General features: G+C 55.3%; 1 protein-coding gene across 2 annotated transcripts in view; it reads right to left on the bottom strand.

Moving 5' to 3' along the window:
* Positions 1-629: 629 nt before the first annotated feature.
* PARVB (parvin beta) overlaps positions 630-19,477 on the bottom strand; it is a 113,524-nt gene continuing 94,676 nt past the window's right edge. Inside the window, exons 9-13 of one of the 2 annotated variants that reach the window (XM_068970151.1) lie at positions 16,095-16,156; positions 13,223-13,291; positions 9,218-9,319; positions 3,760-3,832; positions 630-2,576 (exon numbers count right to left, since the gene is read on the bottom strand). In XM_068970151.1, the coding sequence (XP_068826252.1) occupies positions 2,500-2,576; positions 3,760-3,832; positions 9,218-9,319; positions 13,223-13,291; positions 16,095-16,156 (383 nt within the window). In that variant the 3' untranslated portion in view covers positions 630-2,499. The remainder of the gene's footprint in view (positions 2,577-3,759; positions 3,833-9,217; positions 9,320-13,222; positions 13,292-16,094; positions 16,157-19,477) is intronic. The other variant, XM_068970152.1, reaches the window with a different exon arrangement.

Genomic DNA, 19,477 nt, shown 5'->3' with positions numbered 1-19,477 from the left:
AACTCCCAGCAACTGTCAGAGGAAAGTTGTTTCTGCTGCCCTCCATGTCCCCAGAAGACACTGCAGCGTGTGGGCCTCTGCAGCGGGGAGGCCCTGGGCCCTGACACTCACTTCCTGACAGCTGTTGTCCCCAAGCCACCAGGGACGACGGGCGGGTCCCAAGAGGAGGAATCTAGCCACTGCATAAGTCACCCTCGCTTCGGCCTCAAAACTGCTTCCCAGCCCTCACCCCAATGCGCTCTCAATTCTGGTTCAGTCCAGACAGCAAAGGGAGGAAGTGACGCGGACGCCTGAGGGGTCACGCACAGGTGGGCGGGCGGAAGGCACACTCACGCCTTCACGCCAGTTTGAGAAAAAGTAATTTGGAGACCAGAGGCCATGCTTTGCTGAAGCAGGGCTTTAAAGAGTCAGCATTATGAGATAAAAGTGCCTGTCTACAGTTTTCCCACATATTTATCACTCCTGTTACTCTCCTGCTTGAAACACAAGTGGGCTTGAAGTGGGCTCACTGCCCTGAGAACTGAACCCCACCACCACCTCCCTCCCCAGAACCAACGCCCCTCACCCCGACCTTCAGGACGTGGAACAGGCCGGGGGAGCTGCCCACTTGGGCTGAAGACCCCAGGCTTCTTTCCAAACCCAGGCCTCCCCTCCTTCACCCCCACCCCCACCCCCGCAGGCCCCCAGGAACTGGCATTACCTTGCCAGGCTCACGAGTGCCCACGGCAGGTGGAGGGGCCTCCGCCTCCCTGGCACCATGGCTCCACACGTGTAATGAGGCAGCACAGAATATTCCAGCCTCGGCTATCTTGTCAACGTGGGTCTTTAATGTCACCGCCTCCCGCAGGAGACACTGTAATGCTGTTTTAATTATTTCTTTCCCCTGCTGGGTAACCTCCTCCATCAAATTGGCTGTTCTGAACCCAGCCCCAGGCTGGCAGCCACCCGAGCCCAGGCAGAACAGGCAGCTGTTCTTTAAGTCCTGAGCACTGGTACGCAATGTAATATTAACGATGTGCCCAACAGCTCTGACCTACAGCGGGGAAGGTGAATATCACAGAAGAGAAAGCCCCATGTTGCCGGGGTACTGAGCAAACTCGGGGGTCCAGGTGTCATGAAAACCCCGGCTCTGCAGGGAGGTGGGGGTGGGGGTGACCTAGCGGAAGACCCGCCTGAGACCCAGCCTGGGGGTGCCCCTTTCTCTCCTGAGATGAGGCAGGTGAGGGGGGAAGAGTGCACAAATGAGGAACCTCATTTCCTTCAACAGGGCGCCCCAAGGATGCCACAGGCTGCAGAAAGCTGGGACTCGCGGAGGACAGAGGTGAACACTTCACCTCCCCTCTTATGGGCTGAGCTGTGGCCCACCCGACCCACATATTGAAGTCCTAACCCCCAGGACCTCAGCAGGTGATGGTATTTGGGGACAGGGGTCTTCGCAGAGGTAATTAAGGTACTGTGAGGTCATTAGGGTCCACCCCAATCCGTTCTGCCTGGTGTCCTTATAAGAGATGAGACGCAGACTCACAGACGGGGGGAAGCATAGGAAGCGAGGGAAGACGGTGCCCATCCACAAGTCCAGAAGGCTCCAAAGGCACCAGCTCCGCTGATACCACCATCTCGACTTCCAGCCTCTAGAGCTGAGACACTGAGCGTCCGTGCCCTAACCCAGCCCCCAACCCGCGGCACTCTGTTACGGCAGCCCCTGCAAACAGAAACACCTGCTTTCCAAAGGTTTTTGGAAAGACATCCATCCTCAAACAGGGCCTCTGGGATTGGAGACTTCCCAGCGGAGCTGTCTCCAGCTGCCTTTTAGAGCCAGCTCCGACACAGCCCACTCAGCCGCAGCAAGAGATGAAGAAACGCCTCAGAAACCCTTCCTCCTACCGACTGTGGCCGCTGGGTCCGCTGGGTCCCAGACGTCTGCGCAAAAGCGAAATGCAAGCCGCACGGGGCAGACCAGGAGTAAGGATGTGACTGGACACTCCGGTCACAGTTGAGGCTTCCAGGAGCTCCGAGGGAATTTTTTTTCAAACTGAAAAATGCTTTTTTGTAAAAAGGCCTGGCTGCCCAGGAGAGTCCTGCCCAGGAGATGCCACCAGGAGAGTCGAGCCATTGCCCCTGCTGCAACGCTGCAGTGTGTTTCTGATGACTTGTGATCACTGACGGCTGTCAGCTGGAACGCCAGGCACCCCGCCCCCGCCTCCCAGGGGCTGAGGGTAGGGGTTCCGGATTTTTTTCTTTTCCATCTTTTGATCAACAATTGACTTGGCCCCCTGTGGCACTCCAGGTGAGGCGAGGCTGCAAACTTGAAAAGCACTGGTGTTTGGAACCTGCATTTCTAGGGATGCCGCCCACTGTGGAATTACAAGGAAAGGAGGTGAAGAGAATCTACCAGAAAAAAAAAGGGGGGTGGGGTGGGGAGCAACCACGGGCTGCGAGGGGAGGCCGGGGCACCACCCCAAGCGCGGTCCCCGCTGAGATCACTGCGGCTCCTTGCTGTCACTCCAGGTGCTTGTACTTGGTGAACAGGTTGTAAAGAACCCGCAGGGTGGATTTGAGGTCCAGGTTCACCACATCTGCAGAAGGAAAACAGAGAAACCACTGCGGGTGAGGGAAGGTGCCCCAAGTCCTGGTGCCAACACCCGGGAGACGCGGGGACACCCTCTACGTCCCCCGCAGAGCACTCTTGCTGTCCCCGCCACTCACAGGCCACTTCCCGAGCCCCTGGCTGCCACCCCCGCAGATGAGCACTGGAATGGCGAGGATTCTCCTTCACCCCTTCCAGGATGGGACCAGACAAGTCTGCGTGGTAGGGGGTCTAGGAAAGCCAAGGACACGTACTGGGGACCGCGGGCCATCCTGCGGGCCTCCTGGGACAGGGAGGGCGGGAGCCGTGGTCCTACCCCCTTGAGGTCAGGACCAAGGTGTGGCCCAGGAAGTCCAAGCACCTTGTTTGGTGGGAAGGGGCTCTGTCCCCCTGGGGGTCAAGGCACCTGGTTCTGCTCCTCCCTTGCTCTCTGAGCTCCGACAAGGGCTTGGGGAGGGCTGCGGTCATGGGTCACGGGACAGAGTTCCTGTCCTCGGATCGGTGTTCGGCCTCCCAGGGGGCGTGGGTGGAGGGTAACGAGGATTCCAGCTGTCACTGCCAGGCGGGGGTCCAGAAGCACTGGCGCCACCCGCAAACCTGTTATAATCGGGACTTGGAGGGCCCGGTCCACAGCCCCTGAACCGGAAGATGCTTTGAGAAGCACCGCCCACCCCACTCACCCACCCCAGGGCTTCAGTTGTTCGCTCAAGTTAAGAGATTCCTGGTAGAGGTCATGTAACCCAGGGGTCACGTGCGGCAGCGAGGAGGCCTCTCGCCGGGGATCTGCTGGCCTCCACTGCCATTCAGATCTCACAGGCCGTGACCGAGCCGCACCCCTGCTCACAGGCGCCACTGGGCCATCAGGACAGCGGCCCGACAGGCATTAAGCTGCAGCCAACCTTGAATATTGTCTCAAGATATGAAGCAGCATCTCCAGCTTGAGCAAGGGAACCTGGTGGGCAATCGAACCCTGAGCCCGTGGGGCAGAGGCCGCATCCTCCAAGTCAAGTGGTTACTGAAGAACCAGCCTTGGTGGCTTCGCCAGCACAGGACTCTAGGGCAACAGGGAGCTGGGGTCAGCAGAGCCCCGACTTTGAGCCACACACTTGGGACCTGATGGGAGAGACATGGCTGGTCACCCAGCCCCTCAAAGACCCGGGTCAGGGTGTTACCTTCAGGGCGAGCCTTGGGCTTCTTAAGGCCTCCGTCCAGCATCAGCTCAAAGGCAAATGACACGTTGTGGACCTGCCAAGGAAGCCAGAGTTAGCGTCGGGGCTGCAACTGGTCCCAGGCCTGCCCACTGCTCCCCATCTTCACTGATTTTCTTCTAAGGGGATGGAAGCAGGCGTGGACAGGGGCACCTTTGGAATAACTTGGCCCACAAGGACCAGGGGTGCCCAGGGCAGGACAGAGGGTGGGGAGGGGGAGGGGGAGGGAGTCTGTGGAGTGCAACACACCCACCAGGTGGGCCTCACTCCCCTTCCTGGGTTGAGGGGGGCCGGGAGACACAGGGAGGAGTGGGCACAAAGCTGCCCCGGGGGCTGGGAGTCCCCAGGCTCCGACACACCCTCATGAAGACAAGTGACAGCAGCTTCCTTTCACAGCTGAGGAACCGAGGCTCAGAAAGGGCAAGTGACCTCCCGAAGGCGCCTGGCCCTGGTGCTGGTCCCCAGCACACAGCAGTCACCCGCTATCTGTCAGAAGGGCCTCGAGCCAGCTGAGCGTGATGGCATGCCCTCGCCAGGGGTATATCGGTAGCTCTGACCCAGAGCAGGTGCCGTGGACCCTGCTGGAGCTGAAGTCAGGCCACTGGTGGATGCTGCACGGCCTGGTCCTGACCCTCGACCTGCTTGATGCCCCGGAAAGGTGGCCACATCTGCACTCAGCCCCCAAGGATGCTCACAGTTTGCTCATTTCTGTTAATGGCTGCTGCAGAGGTTAGACACAGAGCCACCTCTGCTGAGTTTCAAGGCCACCTGAACCACAGAGATACTGGTGATCAACCAAATCACAGCCAGACAGATGTCTGTATCGAGTGAAGGCTGGTGGGGGGCGGGGGAAGGAGGAGGGCAGGGAAACCAAAAAGTGAAATAAATCACAGATGTCCGAGCTGGAAAGGACTTCAGGGCTCTCCTGTAATCAAACACCCTTTGAACAGTAACATTTTCATGGTTTCCCTGCCAATGAATCAGAAACACGACAACAAGTTTGCCTGCAAAGTGGTTTAATGACTAACCAGGAAAAAGACACTTGGCAAAATACTCCTCCATTAGTCAAGACTGCGAGAGCTCGGGGCACAGCAGAGAAGCTTCCAGGCCATGGAGGCACTGGGTGGGCAGCGCTCAGAAACATAGAGAAGGCCACCGTCCACTGAGTATCAAACAGGAGCCCGGCCCTGGCATGGGGGACACGGCCCGGAGTGGTGCAGGCCACTCACACCCAGTCCTGGGTGAGCTGCAAATGACCTGAGGCTCGAGGGGAGACAGGACGCAGGCTGTCAGAGTCCCACCTGCAAGGCCTGGAGCCAGCCTGGAGAGAGGGCTGAAGCCAGTTGGGCCTTGGAGGAGGGACACACATGAGAGATGACCGGAGGGTCTTAATCTCCCACTTCCCGAAGGAGGTCCTGGGCAAGACGCGTGAGAACATCTATCATCTGTGCCGAGAGAGTCCCTGGGCTCCGAGAGGCGGGGCCGGGCTTCAGCCCACACAAGTCTGGATCGGAACCTGTGCCCTGCCTCCAGGAGCGTCCTGCCTCTCCCGCCATCCACGGAGATCCGGCTCCCTGATTCATACACACGACAGGCTTGGAGTCGAGACGGAGCCAGGGCAGCAAAGAGGGAGAAACAGGGCAACGGTAGGTTAGACCGTCAGCCCAGCGCGGGAACAGACGTCTTCCGTGGCCCCAGGGCTGGCCGGATGCGCCCCCATCAAGGGTGTGGAGCTCGGTCAAGTCCATGAGGCCCCTCCCTGCCCCAAGGAAAGACTGGCTGGCAAGGGGATGGGGGTGTGGGAGGCAGGGAGGTGCAGGGGTCGGGGGAGCATCCTTTCAAGGCCCACCTCTCTACAGCTGCTTGGCCCAACCAGTGGTAGGTTTTGAGCAAGACTTTCCTCTGCTTTCTTCTCCATCCGAGGAAACCAGCAGTCAGGAAGCTGCCCCCTTCCCCTTCCGCTCTCTCGCAGAGCCAAGCCTTAACCCCACAACCTTGCTGCCCCTGCAGAGAGGCACCCTCGGAGCCCGGCTCCACGGACCTGGCACAAAGAACGGCAAACACCTCCCGACAGGACGTGGGGCCACCTCCTTGACCGTGATCCCTGAGAGTGAGACCCCCCCACCCCAGGCCACACTCTGAACCCCAAAGCCCCACACTGCTGCCAGGAGGCAGTCCAAGGCAGGATCCCCCAAGTGCTTTCTCTCTGTGATGCAAAGGAGTTTCAAAAAACCAGGCGAGGAGAGAGAAGGGTAGAGGGTCTCAGAAAGGAATGGAGTCTCCTGGTTCCACCGCTGCTGACTGTGATCCATCCGCACCCCAAGGACCCCTTTCCTTCCCGGGGACAGGGACTTGGATGAGGAAACAAATGGGAAAGCACCCTGAAACTGCAAAGCCCTTTCTGGGACTTGCTTCCAGGAATAACCTTCAAGTCTCCAGAACACAGGCCACTCCCCAGAGAGAGAAGGACACTGCAGAATCTTCCAAAAGATGACCACAGACCCAAAGTACCCAGCAAAGTGGCCAGCACAGAGCAATGCTCAATGGTGGCCTCGAACAAGAAGGGTGGGTGGCACCCCTGCCTCTCAGATGCTCGATGGGGCTGTTCAGTTGTTTGCAGGAACCTCAGGGTCAGAGACGTCCCATCTCATCTTTCTAAACTCCAATGTGATCATTTAAAAGCACGCGCCCACGAGGCATCTCGGAGTTTGCTCACTGATTTGTCTCCTGTCTCTGCTACAAGGATTCTCAGTGCCTGGCAGAGTCTGGGGTCCCGAGGATGCTTCGAGAGGGTCTCTCAGCATGCATCACCACTGCCCGGCCACATTGGAGACGAGGTGCCTGGCCCCGGCCAGAAGTGGGTTCGGGTCTGTGTAGCAGGGAAAGGCCATCATCTGCGAGGTTGGTAAGCCCCATGGCTAATGAGGAACCTCCCAGTGGCACCATGAGGCCATCACTCATGGGGAGGAAGGCAGAGAATCCAGGGGTGGGGCTGGGGGCTAACACGGCTGGAGAAGGACCCTCCAGAATGCCGGCTTCCAGCCAGGAGAGCTCTGGAGGCCCCTGGGCCACCACTGGACCCTACAAGCGTCAACGGTCTCACACCTGTGGGATGCTGTCCCCTACAGCAGCCACCCGCCTCCCGCTCAGAGGTGAAGGTGCACCGAACAGGCCTGGGGCCTCCCAGGTCAGAGGGTGATGGACAGAGACGTGTCCCATCTCAGAGGGAAAGAGGCCGGGGCTGGGAGGGACCACCCCTGCTACTGCACAGAGCCTGTCCCAGAAAGAAGCCCAGCTGCAGTCGGCCTGGCTGACTTCACCCTTCTCACCAGCCTTCATGCTCACTTGAACAAAGAAAAGATCTCTCCAGAACAGTGCTTCTGGAAACTTCCCTGGTGGTTCAGTGGCTAAGACTTCTGGGAACCTCCCTGGCAGTTCAGTGGTTAAAACTTTGCCTACCAGTGCAGGGGACACGGGTTCAAAAGATCCCACATGCCTTGCAGCCAAAAACCCAACACATCAAACAGAAGCAATATTGTAACACATTCCATAAAGACTTTAGAAATGGTCCAGGTCAAAAAACAAACAGACAGAAATCCTTCTGCAGCCAGCCACGTGGGCAGGAAACGCAAGATGAGCTCCGTGACCAAGCTATCTGTCTTCCTGCCTCCTGACCCGCCCCACGCAGCCCCAAGCACCCCCCCAACCCCCTCTGTGCACTGAGGGGAACGTGCCAGAACCTCGCTGATCTGCTGTGATCCATCTCAGCGGGCCAGACGGCAGCGACATTTGGCCACGAGCAAGCCGTCCTCGAGATGCCAGAAGCAGGCTGATTGGTAAACACTGGCCCGGCTTCCGGATGCGTCTCTGGCTGCCGCGCCCGCTCGCCTCGTCTGCCTCCCTGACTCATGGGTCTAGCACTTCGGGAAAATAAAATGACAGATGCTCTCGAGTTCAAGCAACACGGTCAGTCCATGAGCCAGGTTTCTAAAGGCGAGGAGCTAAACACTGCTGGGATGGCTGGGCCTGCGGAAGCCCTTGGCAAGAGGCAAACACCCGGTCACAAGAGTGTCCCAAATGTGAGGGCCATGCCCTTTGACCCAGACAATCCTCTCTGAGGATTTTCCTAGAAAACAATCCACAGGAATGGAAACATATATATTTATATTTACATATTCATGATCATGGCATCCAGTCCCATCACTTCATGGCAAATAGATGAGGAAAAAGTGGAAACAATAACAGATTTTATTTTCTTGGGCTCCAAAATCGCTGTGGATGGTGACTGCACAGCCATGAAATTAAAAGACACTTGCTCCTTGGAAAGAAAGCTATGACCAACCAAGACAGGATATTAGAAAGCAGAGACATCATTTTGCCAACAAAGGTCCATATAGTCAAAGCTATGGTTTCTCCATGTATGGATGTGAGAGTTGGACCATAAGGAAGGCTGCTGCTGCTAAGTCGCTTCAGTCATGTCCAACTCTGTGCGACCCCATAGTCGGCAGCCCACCAGGCTCCTCCGTCCCTGGGAATCTCCAGGCAAGAATACTGGAGTGGGTTGCCGTTTCCTTCTCCAAGGAAGGCTGAGTGCCAAAGAATTGATGCTTTTGAACTGAGGTGTTGGAGAAGACTCTTCAGAGTCCCTTGAACAGCAAGGAGATCAAACCAGTCAATTCTAAAGGAAATCAATCCTGAATATTCATTGGAAGGACTAACGCTGATGCTGAAGCTAAAGCTCCAATACTTTGGTCACCTGACGTGAAGAGCCGACTCATTTGAAAAGACCCTGATGCTGGGAAAGATTGAAGGCAAGAGGAGAAGGGGACGACAGAGGATGCGATGGTTGGATGGCATCGCCGACTCAATGAACATGAGCTTGGGCAAGCTCTGGGAGTTAGTGAAGGACAGAGAAGCCTGGCATGCTGCAGTCCACGGGGGTCAAACATTCGGACACGACTTAGCGACTGGACAACAACATATTCACAACAATACCTTATTGTTTTAAGAGCCAAAAAGAAGCAAACAAATCGCCCTAGAGTGGCAGACAGGGAGACTGGCATCATAGCTGCTCCATGGGCTTTGTGCGGCCATTGAAGATGGTGTTTAGGAGGCTCATGAAGCAGCAGGCAGATCACGCGGCATGGAAAGGGGAAGGATTTGCAACTTTACTGACATTCGGCCACAGTCATTAAGACCAGCACCATCCCAGGGAGAGTCCAACGAGAACGTGGCTCACGACCCCTGGACGCATTAGGCACTGCCCACAGGGCTCCTTCCTTGCCTGAGGGTCACATGTCATCACCACACCATTTTCTGGGCAGGCTGGACTTCACAAAGAGTGGCCCAGGGATTCTACACTGCTCACTTGGATGCACGTGTCCCAGACCACTCCCAGGATGGAGACCGCACACGCACGTACCTTCTGATCGAAGCTGTCAGGGGTCAGGTAGAAGTTGTGCAGGGGTACGAAGTAATCTTCCAGGAGCCCCATGAGCAGCACCAGGTACACACCATCTGCAAACTACAGAGGAACACGCGTGATGTTCTGGGCCGTGCATGGAGTCAGCAAAGGCTCTGCAGCCACTCAAACGGAGGACAAGTGCTTTAGAGTTAAAAAAATAAATCCATCTCTTGTTGAGGAACTCGAGCCTGCAGTCAGGTGAAGGGCCAGGGTGCAAAGCGGGCACGTGAGACTGTATGTGATGACACAAAGTGTGGCCGAGTGGGGAAGACCAGACCACTGACCGTGGGGATCACGCTGGGTCCCACCTCTCTGGATTGTTGTGGGGTCCCTGTGAAGAGGGGGGCAGGGAGCACCAGGCACGCAGGGAGTGCTCCACCTGTGCCAGCAGCGGGCACAGTTAACCCACAGCCTGCAAGGTGCCCTAGGCTCTGGTTTGGGGTTTGCTGCCCTGTTCCGCTTGCTCACTTGGTAAGCTGCCTGGGTGCCTTCTTCTAGAGGCATTCACGGCGGGACAAGGCTTTCCCTGCCCTGGTGATGGAGGGCTTTTGTGTGCACCCAGCACGCAGGTCCATCCTAGCTGGGTCCTAATTGGTAGGCTTCAGTCTCTCCCCAGATCCCAGCCCCTCGACCTGCTACATGGCCCAGCAGCACCTCCCACGCACAGGAAGCGGCCAGGAATCCAGATTCAAAGACTTTGTTCTTGGCCTGGGCTCCCCCGCTCCCAATAAGCCAGGACAGGGGGCAACTGCTCCTTTTACAGGTAAACCAACGGAGACCAGTGAAGGCAGAACAACTTGCCCAGGGGGAGGAGAGGACCAAGGCGCAGGAGGCAGGGCTTGATCTCTGGGACATGGACCAGCACTCGGGACGGGGAGGGGGCAGGACCCGCCCGCCCGCCCTCCCAGAGAACATCTCCTGCAGATCAAGGACTTGTGACGAGCCCAGCCTCCAGATTCTAAAGCTGTGTGGTCCAATACAGTTTCCACTGGCCACATGTGGCAGCTGAAGATTTTCACAGGCTTTTTAATGATACTGACTTATTTCAAGTTTAAACACGTAGGGAGAAGTTCAGAGAGGTTGAGGAACTGGCTCAGTGTCACAGAGCCAGGAAGCTGCCCCCCAGTCTAAGAGTGGTTTTAAAAAGAAAGGAAAACACACACATACACACACCCAGAGCAAGAAAACTGGAGCCCAGTTTGCTTAAACTTCCAGGACATCAGAAGTTAAACAATGAACATATTTATGAAAATACTCAGAGTCCTTTGCAACAACAAAAAGAAAAATCTGTATTTTGGGGGCTGGGTATCTCTTTTGGTGGATCACTGGCTCAAAATATTTTTAAGATATTACTTCAGTCACTCCAGTTGTGTCCAATTCTTTGCTACCTTATGGACTGTAGCCCGCCAGGCTCCTCTGTCCGTGGGACTCTCCAGGCAAGAATACTGGAGTGGGTGGCCATGCCCTCCTCCAGGGGATCTTCCCCAACCAGGGATCAAACCCAGGTCTCTATGTCTCCTGCACTGGCAGGCGGGTTCTTTACCACTCGCGCCATTTGGGAAGCCCCATTGCCTCCTACTGTGCAGTGACAGAAAAACACAATGGACACGCAGAGCAAACAGAGATCAATGCAAATTTAAGTTGAGAATTCAGCCTAAGACGTGTGGCTGTTGATACCAGCAGGCAGAGCCATCTGGGCAGTGACCATCAGGGACAGCTGGTGAGGATGTGGGTTCTCACCACCGCCGATGAGAGTTTCAGGTGGGCAAAGCTTCCGGGGCCCTCCGTGTAACTACCCACCTTTGCTCTAAAAACCCCAATTGTAGGAGTTTATCCTGAGGAAGCAGATAAAGGTATAAACAGCTGTGTCCAAAGATACTGGTTGTACAGCTATTTACCAGATCAGGAAATGTCCCATCACAAGGACTGGATTTAATGACACGCAGAATAGGAGGCAGCTGCTAGTGATGCACACAGACAGGCCAGATAACACGAAACGGATGCAACAGAAACCCACTCACTCACACACAAAGATGCCCACACTATTAAGTGACCCTTTACAAAACAGCTGCTTTGCAAAAAAACAAAACACTGGACCCACAGCCATTTCAAAAAACCCACTCATGCATACAAACCATCTAGAAAAATGCACACCCAACCATTAACTGCAGTTGGTTACCTCTGGAGAGAACGGTGAGGGAGTTGGGGCAGGGGCAGACTAAAAGGATGGTGCCTTTTCCAATGAATACACTTCTGGACTGTTAATACATCAAGCCGCAAATAATCAGAGGCTAAACGCGCAATAGTAGTAAACTGCTAAAAAAGAAAAAAAGGGTTCTTGCAAATGATGCACAAATAAATATATACGCTAAAAAATGGACCATTCAGCTTTCAAACATAGAGCGAGCTGCCCGCGAGGAGCCATCCGTGTAGAGAAACGATCTGGAGGAACCCCCCAGCGCCGTTATCTCTGGGTGAGGGGATTACGGGGGATTTTTATTTGTTTTGCTTATCTGCATTTTCAGACATTTCTACAATGAACCTGAATTACTCTTTTAATTAGAAAAGCAAATGAGAAAAGTTAAAGAAAGAGAAAGGAACGAATGCAATCACCCAGGGGTTTAAGAAGGATCAGCTGCGCATTAGAGAAACGGGCACCGAGAACGCGAAAGACGTCAAACTCAAGCACCCAGCTAATCCCGGGGAAATTATATTTTGTCTTTAACGCTTGCCGAGTGCTCAAAACATATTTTCACGCTGCGGCTTTCGCTCTGAGTGGGGGGTGGGGAGGTATACTTTCTATACTTGCGGCAGGAGAAATATGTGGTGTGTATTCACTGCAGGGACGCCAGCCAGCATTTGCTGGCCAAGCACTAAGGGTAGGACGGCCACAGACAGCAGAAGCAGAGGCGGCCAGGGATGTCCCTGGTGGTCCAGAGGTTAAGACTCCTCACTCTCACTGCAGGGGGCTCGGGTTCGATCCCTGGTCAGGGAAATAGATTCCACATGCTGTGCAGGCGAAACAATTTTAGAAAAATTAACAAAAAAAAAAAAGAAGCAGAGACAGAGGCAGCCACACATTCTAGTCTGAGGGACACACACACGCAGAAGCTCTTTGGCGGGGGTGCCGGCACCTTGGAGGGTGCTGTGGTTGAATTGCATCCCTGCACCAAAAAAGACATGGATGCTGGGAAAGATTGAGGGCAGGAGGAGAAGGGGACAACAGAGGATGAGATGGTTGGAGGGCATCACTGACTCAATGGACACAAGTGTGAGCAGGCTCTGGGAGCTGGTGATGGACAGGGAAGCCTGGCGTGCTGCAGTCCATGGGGTCACAAAGAGTCGGACACGACCGAGCGACTGAACAATAACAACAACCCAAAAAGATGTGCTGGAATCCTGGCCACCCCCCAGAACCTGTGAGTGTGAACTTACTTGGAAATAGGGTCTTGGCAGAAGTAAGCTCATTAGGGTGGGCTTTAATCCAACACAATTGTGTTTTTACCAAAAAAGGGGGGAAATTTGAATACAGATCCATGGGAAAGCCAAGATGGAGATAATACATCTGATGACTCAAGAAATGCCCGAAGTTACCAGCAAGCCACCAGAAGCTGGGGGAGGGGCCTGGCACTGACCACCTCCCTGCCCCCCACCCCACCCCCTCCCAGAGCCTCAGAAGGAACAGCCCTGTAGACACCCTGATCTGGGATTTCTGGCTTCCAGAACTATGAGGTTATATGTGTCGTTTAACGGGCTTTGTTCCAGAAGCCCCAGGAACTAAAACAGAGGGTTGGGGAGAAGGTCCAGGAGGCTGGGGCTGGGACTATTTCAACTGCCTGGTGGACATTCTCTGTATGACGAACACAACGCTGTCTGATTTTGTTCACGGAGCCCACCGAAGATCAGAGAGCTGGCTGAAAACCACACCAGACAAAAGATCCTTCAACCCAGAATACGGCTCACCTGGGTCTCCAGTTCCGTCACCTCCAGATTCAGCTTGTTGAGGTGCTTGTTCACAAACGTGATGAGAGACTGCAAGGCAAAGAGACATGGGAAACGTGAGCACGAGATTCGGCTCCCACATCACGGGGCGGACGCGACAGGTGCCATCTCTGGCTCTGTGAGACACTTCCGTAATCTCCCCTGTTGGCTGGAATGAAAGGCTCGAGTTGAAAATGAAATGTTCTTACAATCACCCTTGGTTTTAATGAGATAAAACCTAAATCCACCCCAGCTGGTAAAGAAATGCACAACTCTGTCCCCCAGCCCACGTGCACACGTGATGTGCACACGTACCATACTTAACAACCCTGCAGAAGAGTAATCTGCGCCCCCAAGATGGATGTGCCGACACCTACTCAGGGGGAGATACTTAAATGCTTCAACATAGGCTGGCTGTAGCCTTGAACTACAAAAGATTGAGACAGAAAGGCTGCCCGGGGCCACCTCCGTCAGAGTTTCAGTTAACGAAGAGGCCTCGGAGACTTGCTGAGTCCCAGTGTGTACCTATACAGGGCCACTGGCTTCTCCTCTCTGGCAAAAGTTTAAAGCCTGTCGCTTGCAACTTGTCTCAGTAATCAAGCCCAACTTTCATAGAAACTCAGTATCAACCCCATCTCTCCCTACCCTGGACATGATGTCTTTTCCTATTCATCTAACCCAAATACACTACGTGCCCAGCACTCTGACTGGTGCTGGGGATGCAAGACAGTAAGTAAGCCAGAGCCCCACTCTGATGTCTGGGGCACGATTTTCCATACACACCCCCAGGGGAGGCAATGGGGAATCCAGAGACACAGCAAAGCAGATGAAACGCAAATGCCAGGGGGTGGTGGTGGGGTGTCGATGAGAAGAGCATGGATCCCTGGAAGATGAGGGCACAGGGGAGCATCTCAGCTGGGGGGTAGAGTGGGCGGAGCAGCCACCCAGGCTGTGTATACCTGTGGGAGCCCTCCAGCACCTTCCAGCGGGGGCTGGAGGTGGGTGGGATGGGAGAGAGGAGTCGGGTGTGACCTCGGAGGGACCTGGAGAGCTGGACAGGCTCCCTCTGCTTTTATTCTGGGATTCGGGAGACACTAACACAACTCCCAGTGTAGGGGTGGGGAAGGGCCAGGCTGGAAGCAGGAAGGTGTCAGGGAAACAAAAGGATTCTTCCTTGGTCACTGCTGGGATCCCCGCAACACACCTTCTCAAAGAACGAATCAGATCTACTGCAAGCCAGGGTTTCCCTGGTGGCTCAGCGGTCGAGAATCCACCCGCCAATGCAGGAGGGGGGCGGTTGATCCCTGGGTAGGGAAGATCCCCCTGGAGAAGGAAATGGCAACCCACTCCAGTATTCTTGCCTGGAAAATCTCATGGGCAGGGAGGTCTGCCATGCTGCAGGCCGTGGGGTCGCAGAGTCGAACATGACTGAGCTAGTGGACAACAATTTGTGCGTCCACTGAACGGATTCTAGGGGCCGGAGGTGGCCGAGGTTGGGGTGGGGGCACTGCTCTGAGGGCCCAGAGTATGTTGCTTGTTATCCAAGGACGGTCAGTAGGCTTTGCCCCAGAAGGCCCACTTCTGCAACGTGCTTCAAGAATTAACAATCTCATCATCCCAGCCTGGACCAACATTTTCCAAACGTGAGTTCCACGGGAGTTTAATGTGTTCTATCTATCCCAATATATTTAAAGCAACAGATCTCACTACAGACAAACAAGCTTGGGAAAATGCACCCCACCAAGCCCCCTCTTAGTGAACTGAAAGGCGCTCAGTCGTGTCCGACTCTTTGCAACCCCATGGACTATCCAGTCCATGGAATTCTCCAGGCCAGAATACTGGAGGGGTAGCCCTTCCCTTCTCCAGGGGATCTTCTCAACGCATGGATCAAACCCAGGTCTCCTGCATTGCAGATGGATTCTTTACCAGCTGAGCCAGAAGGGAAGTCCAAGAATGCTGGAGTGGGTAGCCTATCCCTTCTTAGGGGATCTTTCCCACTCAGGAATCAAAACGGGGTCTCCTGCATTGCAGGCAGATTTGTTGCCAGCTGAGCTACCAGGGAAGCCGAAGCCCCCTCTTGGAGAACTGCAAAGCATGTCAGCATATTACAGACTCTGAGAAGTCCTGCATGAAGCAAACTGTGTGGGAATACTATCCCAGATCAAGAGCCGTCTGCACAGGGTCGAGGGCTCAGATTTTACAAGCAGAGATCCATCCCACCACTGCCTTCCTGAGCATTCCGCAGGCACTCAAATAACTTGATGTGTACTAAGTCTTGATTTCTCCGGGGGTAGAGAAAGCCATGCGTCTGGAAGCTCACCATTCCCCAGCCCCTAACTTCAGACCCTGTTCACGTAATTTCTTCCATCGGAGACTGACCAGCAGGCTGCCTCCCCTTGGCGCTCCCAGCTGGGGAGACAGGCCAAATGGAGCTCAGGGCAGCTCTGCCAACAGCGCCTGCTTGTTTACCAGGCACATCGTGGATGTAGCTTCGCGGTAACGAGGCCAGCACGAGCCAGCAGGCTGACGTGCTGAGAAACAATTTCCACATTGAAAAAAAGCCTTGATTCGGAATGAACTGCCCCCCAACGCTGGCAGGGTAATTCACTCCACAGCAGTGGCAGGGAGGGTGGCCAGGAAGATACTCAGGAGCAGAGATGCTGAGTTTAAAAGGTGCTAATTTTATGCACCGCAGTTACGCTTTTGACTATAATTACACTTCAATCCATGTGGCAAACATTTCAGAGATTTCAAACATTTTCCCACCTCCTTCCCAGCACGGAGTTCATGCTGTAAAAAAAAAAAAAAAAAAAGCACCCAGAGATGGAGGGAAACACCCTGACTGAGAACTCACCTTCTTCACAACACTGAGCTTGTCGGGGGCGTGGTCGAAGAGCGTGTCGAAGGCGTCCCGCTCTGCAGAGACACGGAGAAGGGTTTAAGGAGACGCGGGTGCTGCTCTGATCATCCCTGCACATCCCCGGAACCAAGCAGTGTCTAATCCCCCGGCATGTTCCACCTGCCTGGAAGCCTTTGCAGTCCTGCCAGAGCCAAGAAGCAGGTGCTGACGAGGAGCAAGATCAAGGGAAAGACGCTTTGAATGGTCCCCTTAACTCAGTTTCTGCCTCTGAACACAGAATACAGGGGAAGCGCTCCTGGTGCCCATCTATCACACCCTAGTCTCTCTCCGTTTTCCCCACACACCTTATCTTGTCGATACATCTCGTAAATGAATCTGACCACCTCCCCAGGTAGTCGTGGCCGCCACCCCCAAACAAGCCCTCACCTGGGGATGGTGGCTACAACCTCCTGCTGAATGGGTCCGACTCCTGCACTCTCAACCCCTCCGATCCATTCTCCCTTGAAGGCCCAGTGAGCCCTTTAAAGTTTTGCTGTTCAGTTGCTAAGCTGTGTCCGATTCTTTGGGACCCTGTGGGCTGCAGCACATCAGGCTTCCCACTTTAAAGTGTAAACTGGATCATTTCTTTCCCCCTCCCCACCCCTGCTTTCTTTCTATGAAGAAAGCTGGGCACTGAAGAATTGATGCTTTTGAACTGTGGTGTTGGAGAAGACTCTTGAGAGTTCCTTGGACTGCAAGGAGATCCAACCAGTCCATTCTAAAGGAGATCAGTCCTGGGTGTTCATTGGAAGGACTGATGCTGAAGCTGAAACTCCAGTACTTTGGCCACCTCATGCGAAGAGTTGACTCACTGGAAAAGACCCTGATGCTGGAAAAGATTGAAGGTGGAAGGAGAAGAGGATGATAGAGGATGAGATGGTTGCGTGGCATCACCGACTCAATGGACATGAGTTCGAGTAAACTCCGGGAGTCGGTGATGGATAGGGACGGATGGCATGCTGCAGTCCATGGGGTCGCAAAGAGTTGGACATGACTGAGTGACTGGACTGAACTGGACCCCACCCCTGCGGGGACTAAACTCTCCATCACTCTCTCATCACTCTTAGAATAAAATTCTCTCTCTCTCCCATGGGCCCATAGGGTCCACAAGTTCAGCATCACCTCCCAACAGCCCCCCCAACCTCACTCCACCCACCGGTTCCTCCCTCTGTCACATGCCCACCACCGGGCCTCTGCACCTGTTCCTCACCAGCCTCGCCTCCTTGAGGTCATCTGGGGGGCCTTCTACGACCACCTGTCTCTAAAAGAGCACCCCACTTCCACTCTCTGTCCTCTCACCCTGGTGCAACTTTCCTAGCAATTACTCACGGCTGTCAGTAAAGAATCTGCCTGCAAGGCAAGAGACCCAGGTTTAATCCCTGGGTCGGGAAGATCCCCTGAAGGAGGAGATGGCAACCCACTCCAGTATTCTTGCCTGGAGAATCCCATGGACAGAGGAGCCTGGCAGGCTATATTGTCCACGGGGTTGCAAGACTCGGACACGACTGAGCGGCTAAACCACGACCATCACTCTGCGTGAGCACGTTCTATTTTTCCTTCTCTGCTGGACTGTCCCCTCCTTGCAGCCCGGGACCACTGTCTCACTTCTTCACTGCACCATCACTGGCTCCAGAACCGTGAAGGGCCCGCAGCCAGTGCTCAGAACAAAGGAAAGGGCCAGGAAATCCTGCTCAGAACGCCTCACCAGCTGCTCTTCCCCGGGGTATCCACCTCTGTGGGAAGATCCCCAGGGCTGGAAGGGACCTGTCCCACCATGTCCCAGGGACCCCGACCCACTCTACCTGCCTGCCACTCATGGGCCTAGGCATGCCTTCCAAATTAACACAGAATCAACCCCTTCTCTTTCAGTTGCGAGGCCACCAGAGGCTGGGGCGACGTGGCCGTCAGTGGACCAGACTGTCTGGGCCAGGGGCCTGCTTCCAGCCTGACACTGCCATGGCGGGTCACATGGACACAGATAGAGCCCACTGCCGCCTGGAGCCCAGGCAGGGGGGCGGAGGTCTCAGGGTGGGACCCAGGGCCATGGGGCAGTCACTGCCAGGATGGAAGGGGTGGGGACGAGGGCATCTGGAGGCCCAGGGACCCCCTTCGGTCCTCAAGGATACCCAGCCCCCCACGGTGCCTGGGGGTGGTCAATGCTCAGAGAACCTCAACCAGCAGAGAGGCCCTCTATCCAAGCTGGGGCTGGGACTCAAACCCCTGTGTGGAGTCTGGGGGAGGGCTGGGGTAGGAAGAGCCCTGCACCTGTCTGGAGGGGGCTGGAACCCGGAGCTAGAGATGACCCAGGGCCTGCTTCAGGACCGCATCAACTGAGAGAGGGAAGAAATGAGAAAAAGGCAGGTCATGACCGAGGGAGCCAGAGCCTGTGCCTCTCCTGGAGGAAGTATCCCAGCTACTCCCCTGAGGCCGCCCCCAAAGGCAGGCACTCAGCACCCACCGGCCAGGGCCCCCGGAGGCAGCTGGCCCAGCCCAGGTAGCCTCCCCCTTGGCCTTGGGGGCAGGCAGCAGGAAGGAAGGTGAGAGGCAAAGAGGAAGGTGTGTGTGCATGGTGTGTGTGTACGTGTGGTGTGTACACACATGTGTGCACAGGGGTGAGGAGTGCGTCTGCAGAGGGGCACCCCGCTTTTTTCACCTAAAGGCCACCGAAAGGCCCGACCCTGCAGGTTTTCCTCCCCCTAGCTTTTTTACTGCTGCAGCTGTAAATTATTTTTATAATCATCTAAGTCTGATTATACTCAACAAGACAGTCTGCTAAGAGGGAGGGAAAAAAAAAGCTAAATCTTCACAAAGCAAAACACAAACTTTAAATGCAGCTTAAGAAAACCCCCAGGAGCAGAACAGCCTTGACGTCAGCCGGGTATATTTAGCCGAACCACCGCTGGGCCAGCAGAGGCAGGGCAGCAGGGGGGCTATCGCGGGGCCTGGAGGCCGGGGCCCCCACGCCCGCTCGCCTGCACCTGGGGGGGCAGATGGCGTCACGGCCGAGGCCTGGGGAACAACAGCTAATCTGGCCGAGAGCCTGGGGCCTGTGACTTAGGCAAAGCGTCTCGCTCCATGAGGTGAGGGTGAAAACAGACCCCGGCTCACCACCAGTGTTAAGGATTAAGCGAGGTGATGAATCAAGGGTTTGCCAAGTGGCGCCGGTGGTAAAGAACCTGAATGCCGATGCAGGAGACGTAAGAGACGTGGGCTCGAGCCCTGGGTCAGGAAGAGCCCCTGGAGGAGGGCATGGCAACCCACTCCAGTGTTCTTGCTTGGAGAATCCCATGGACAGAGGACCCTGGCTGGGGGGCTACAATCCATAGAGTCGCAAAGAG

Source organism: Capricornis sumatraensis, chromosome 4, assembly GCF_032405125.1.
Source record: "Capricornis sumatraensis isolate serow.1 chromosome 4, serow.2, whole genome shotgun sequence".
NCBI classification, from domain to species: Eukaryota; Metazoa; Chordata; class Mammalia; order Artiodactyla; family Bovidae; genus Capricornis; species Capricornis sumatraensis.
Note: the sequence above shows the minus strand (reverse complement) of the source record. Positions and strands in the feature narration are given on the sequence as shown.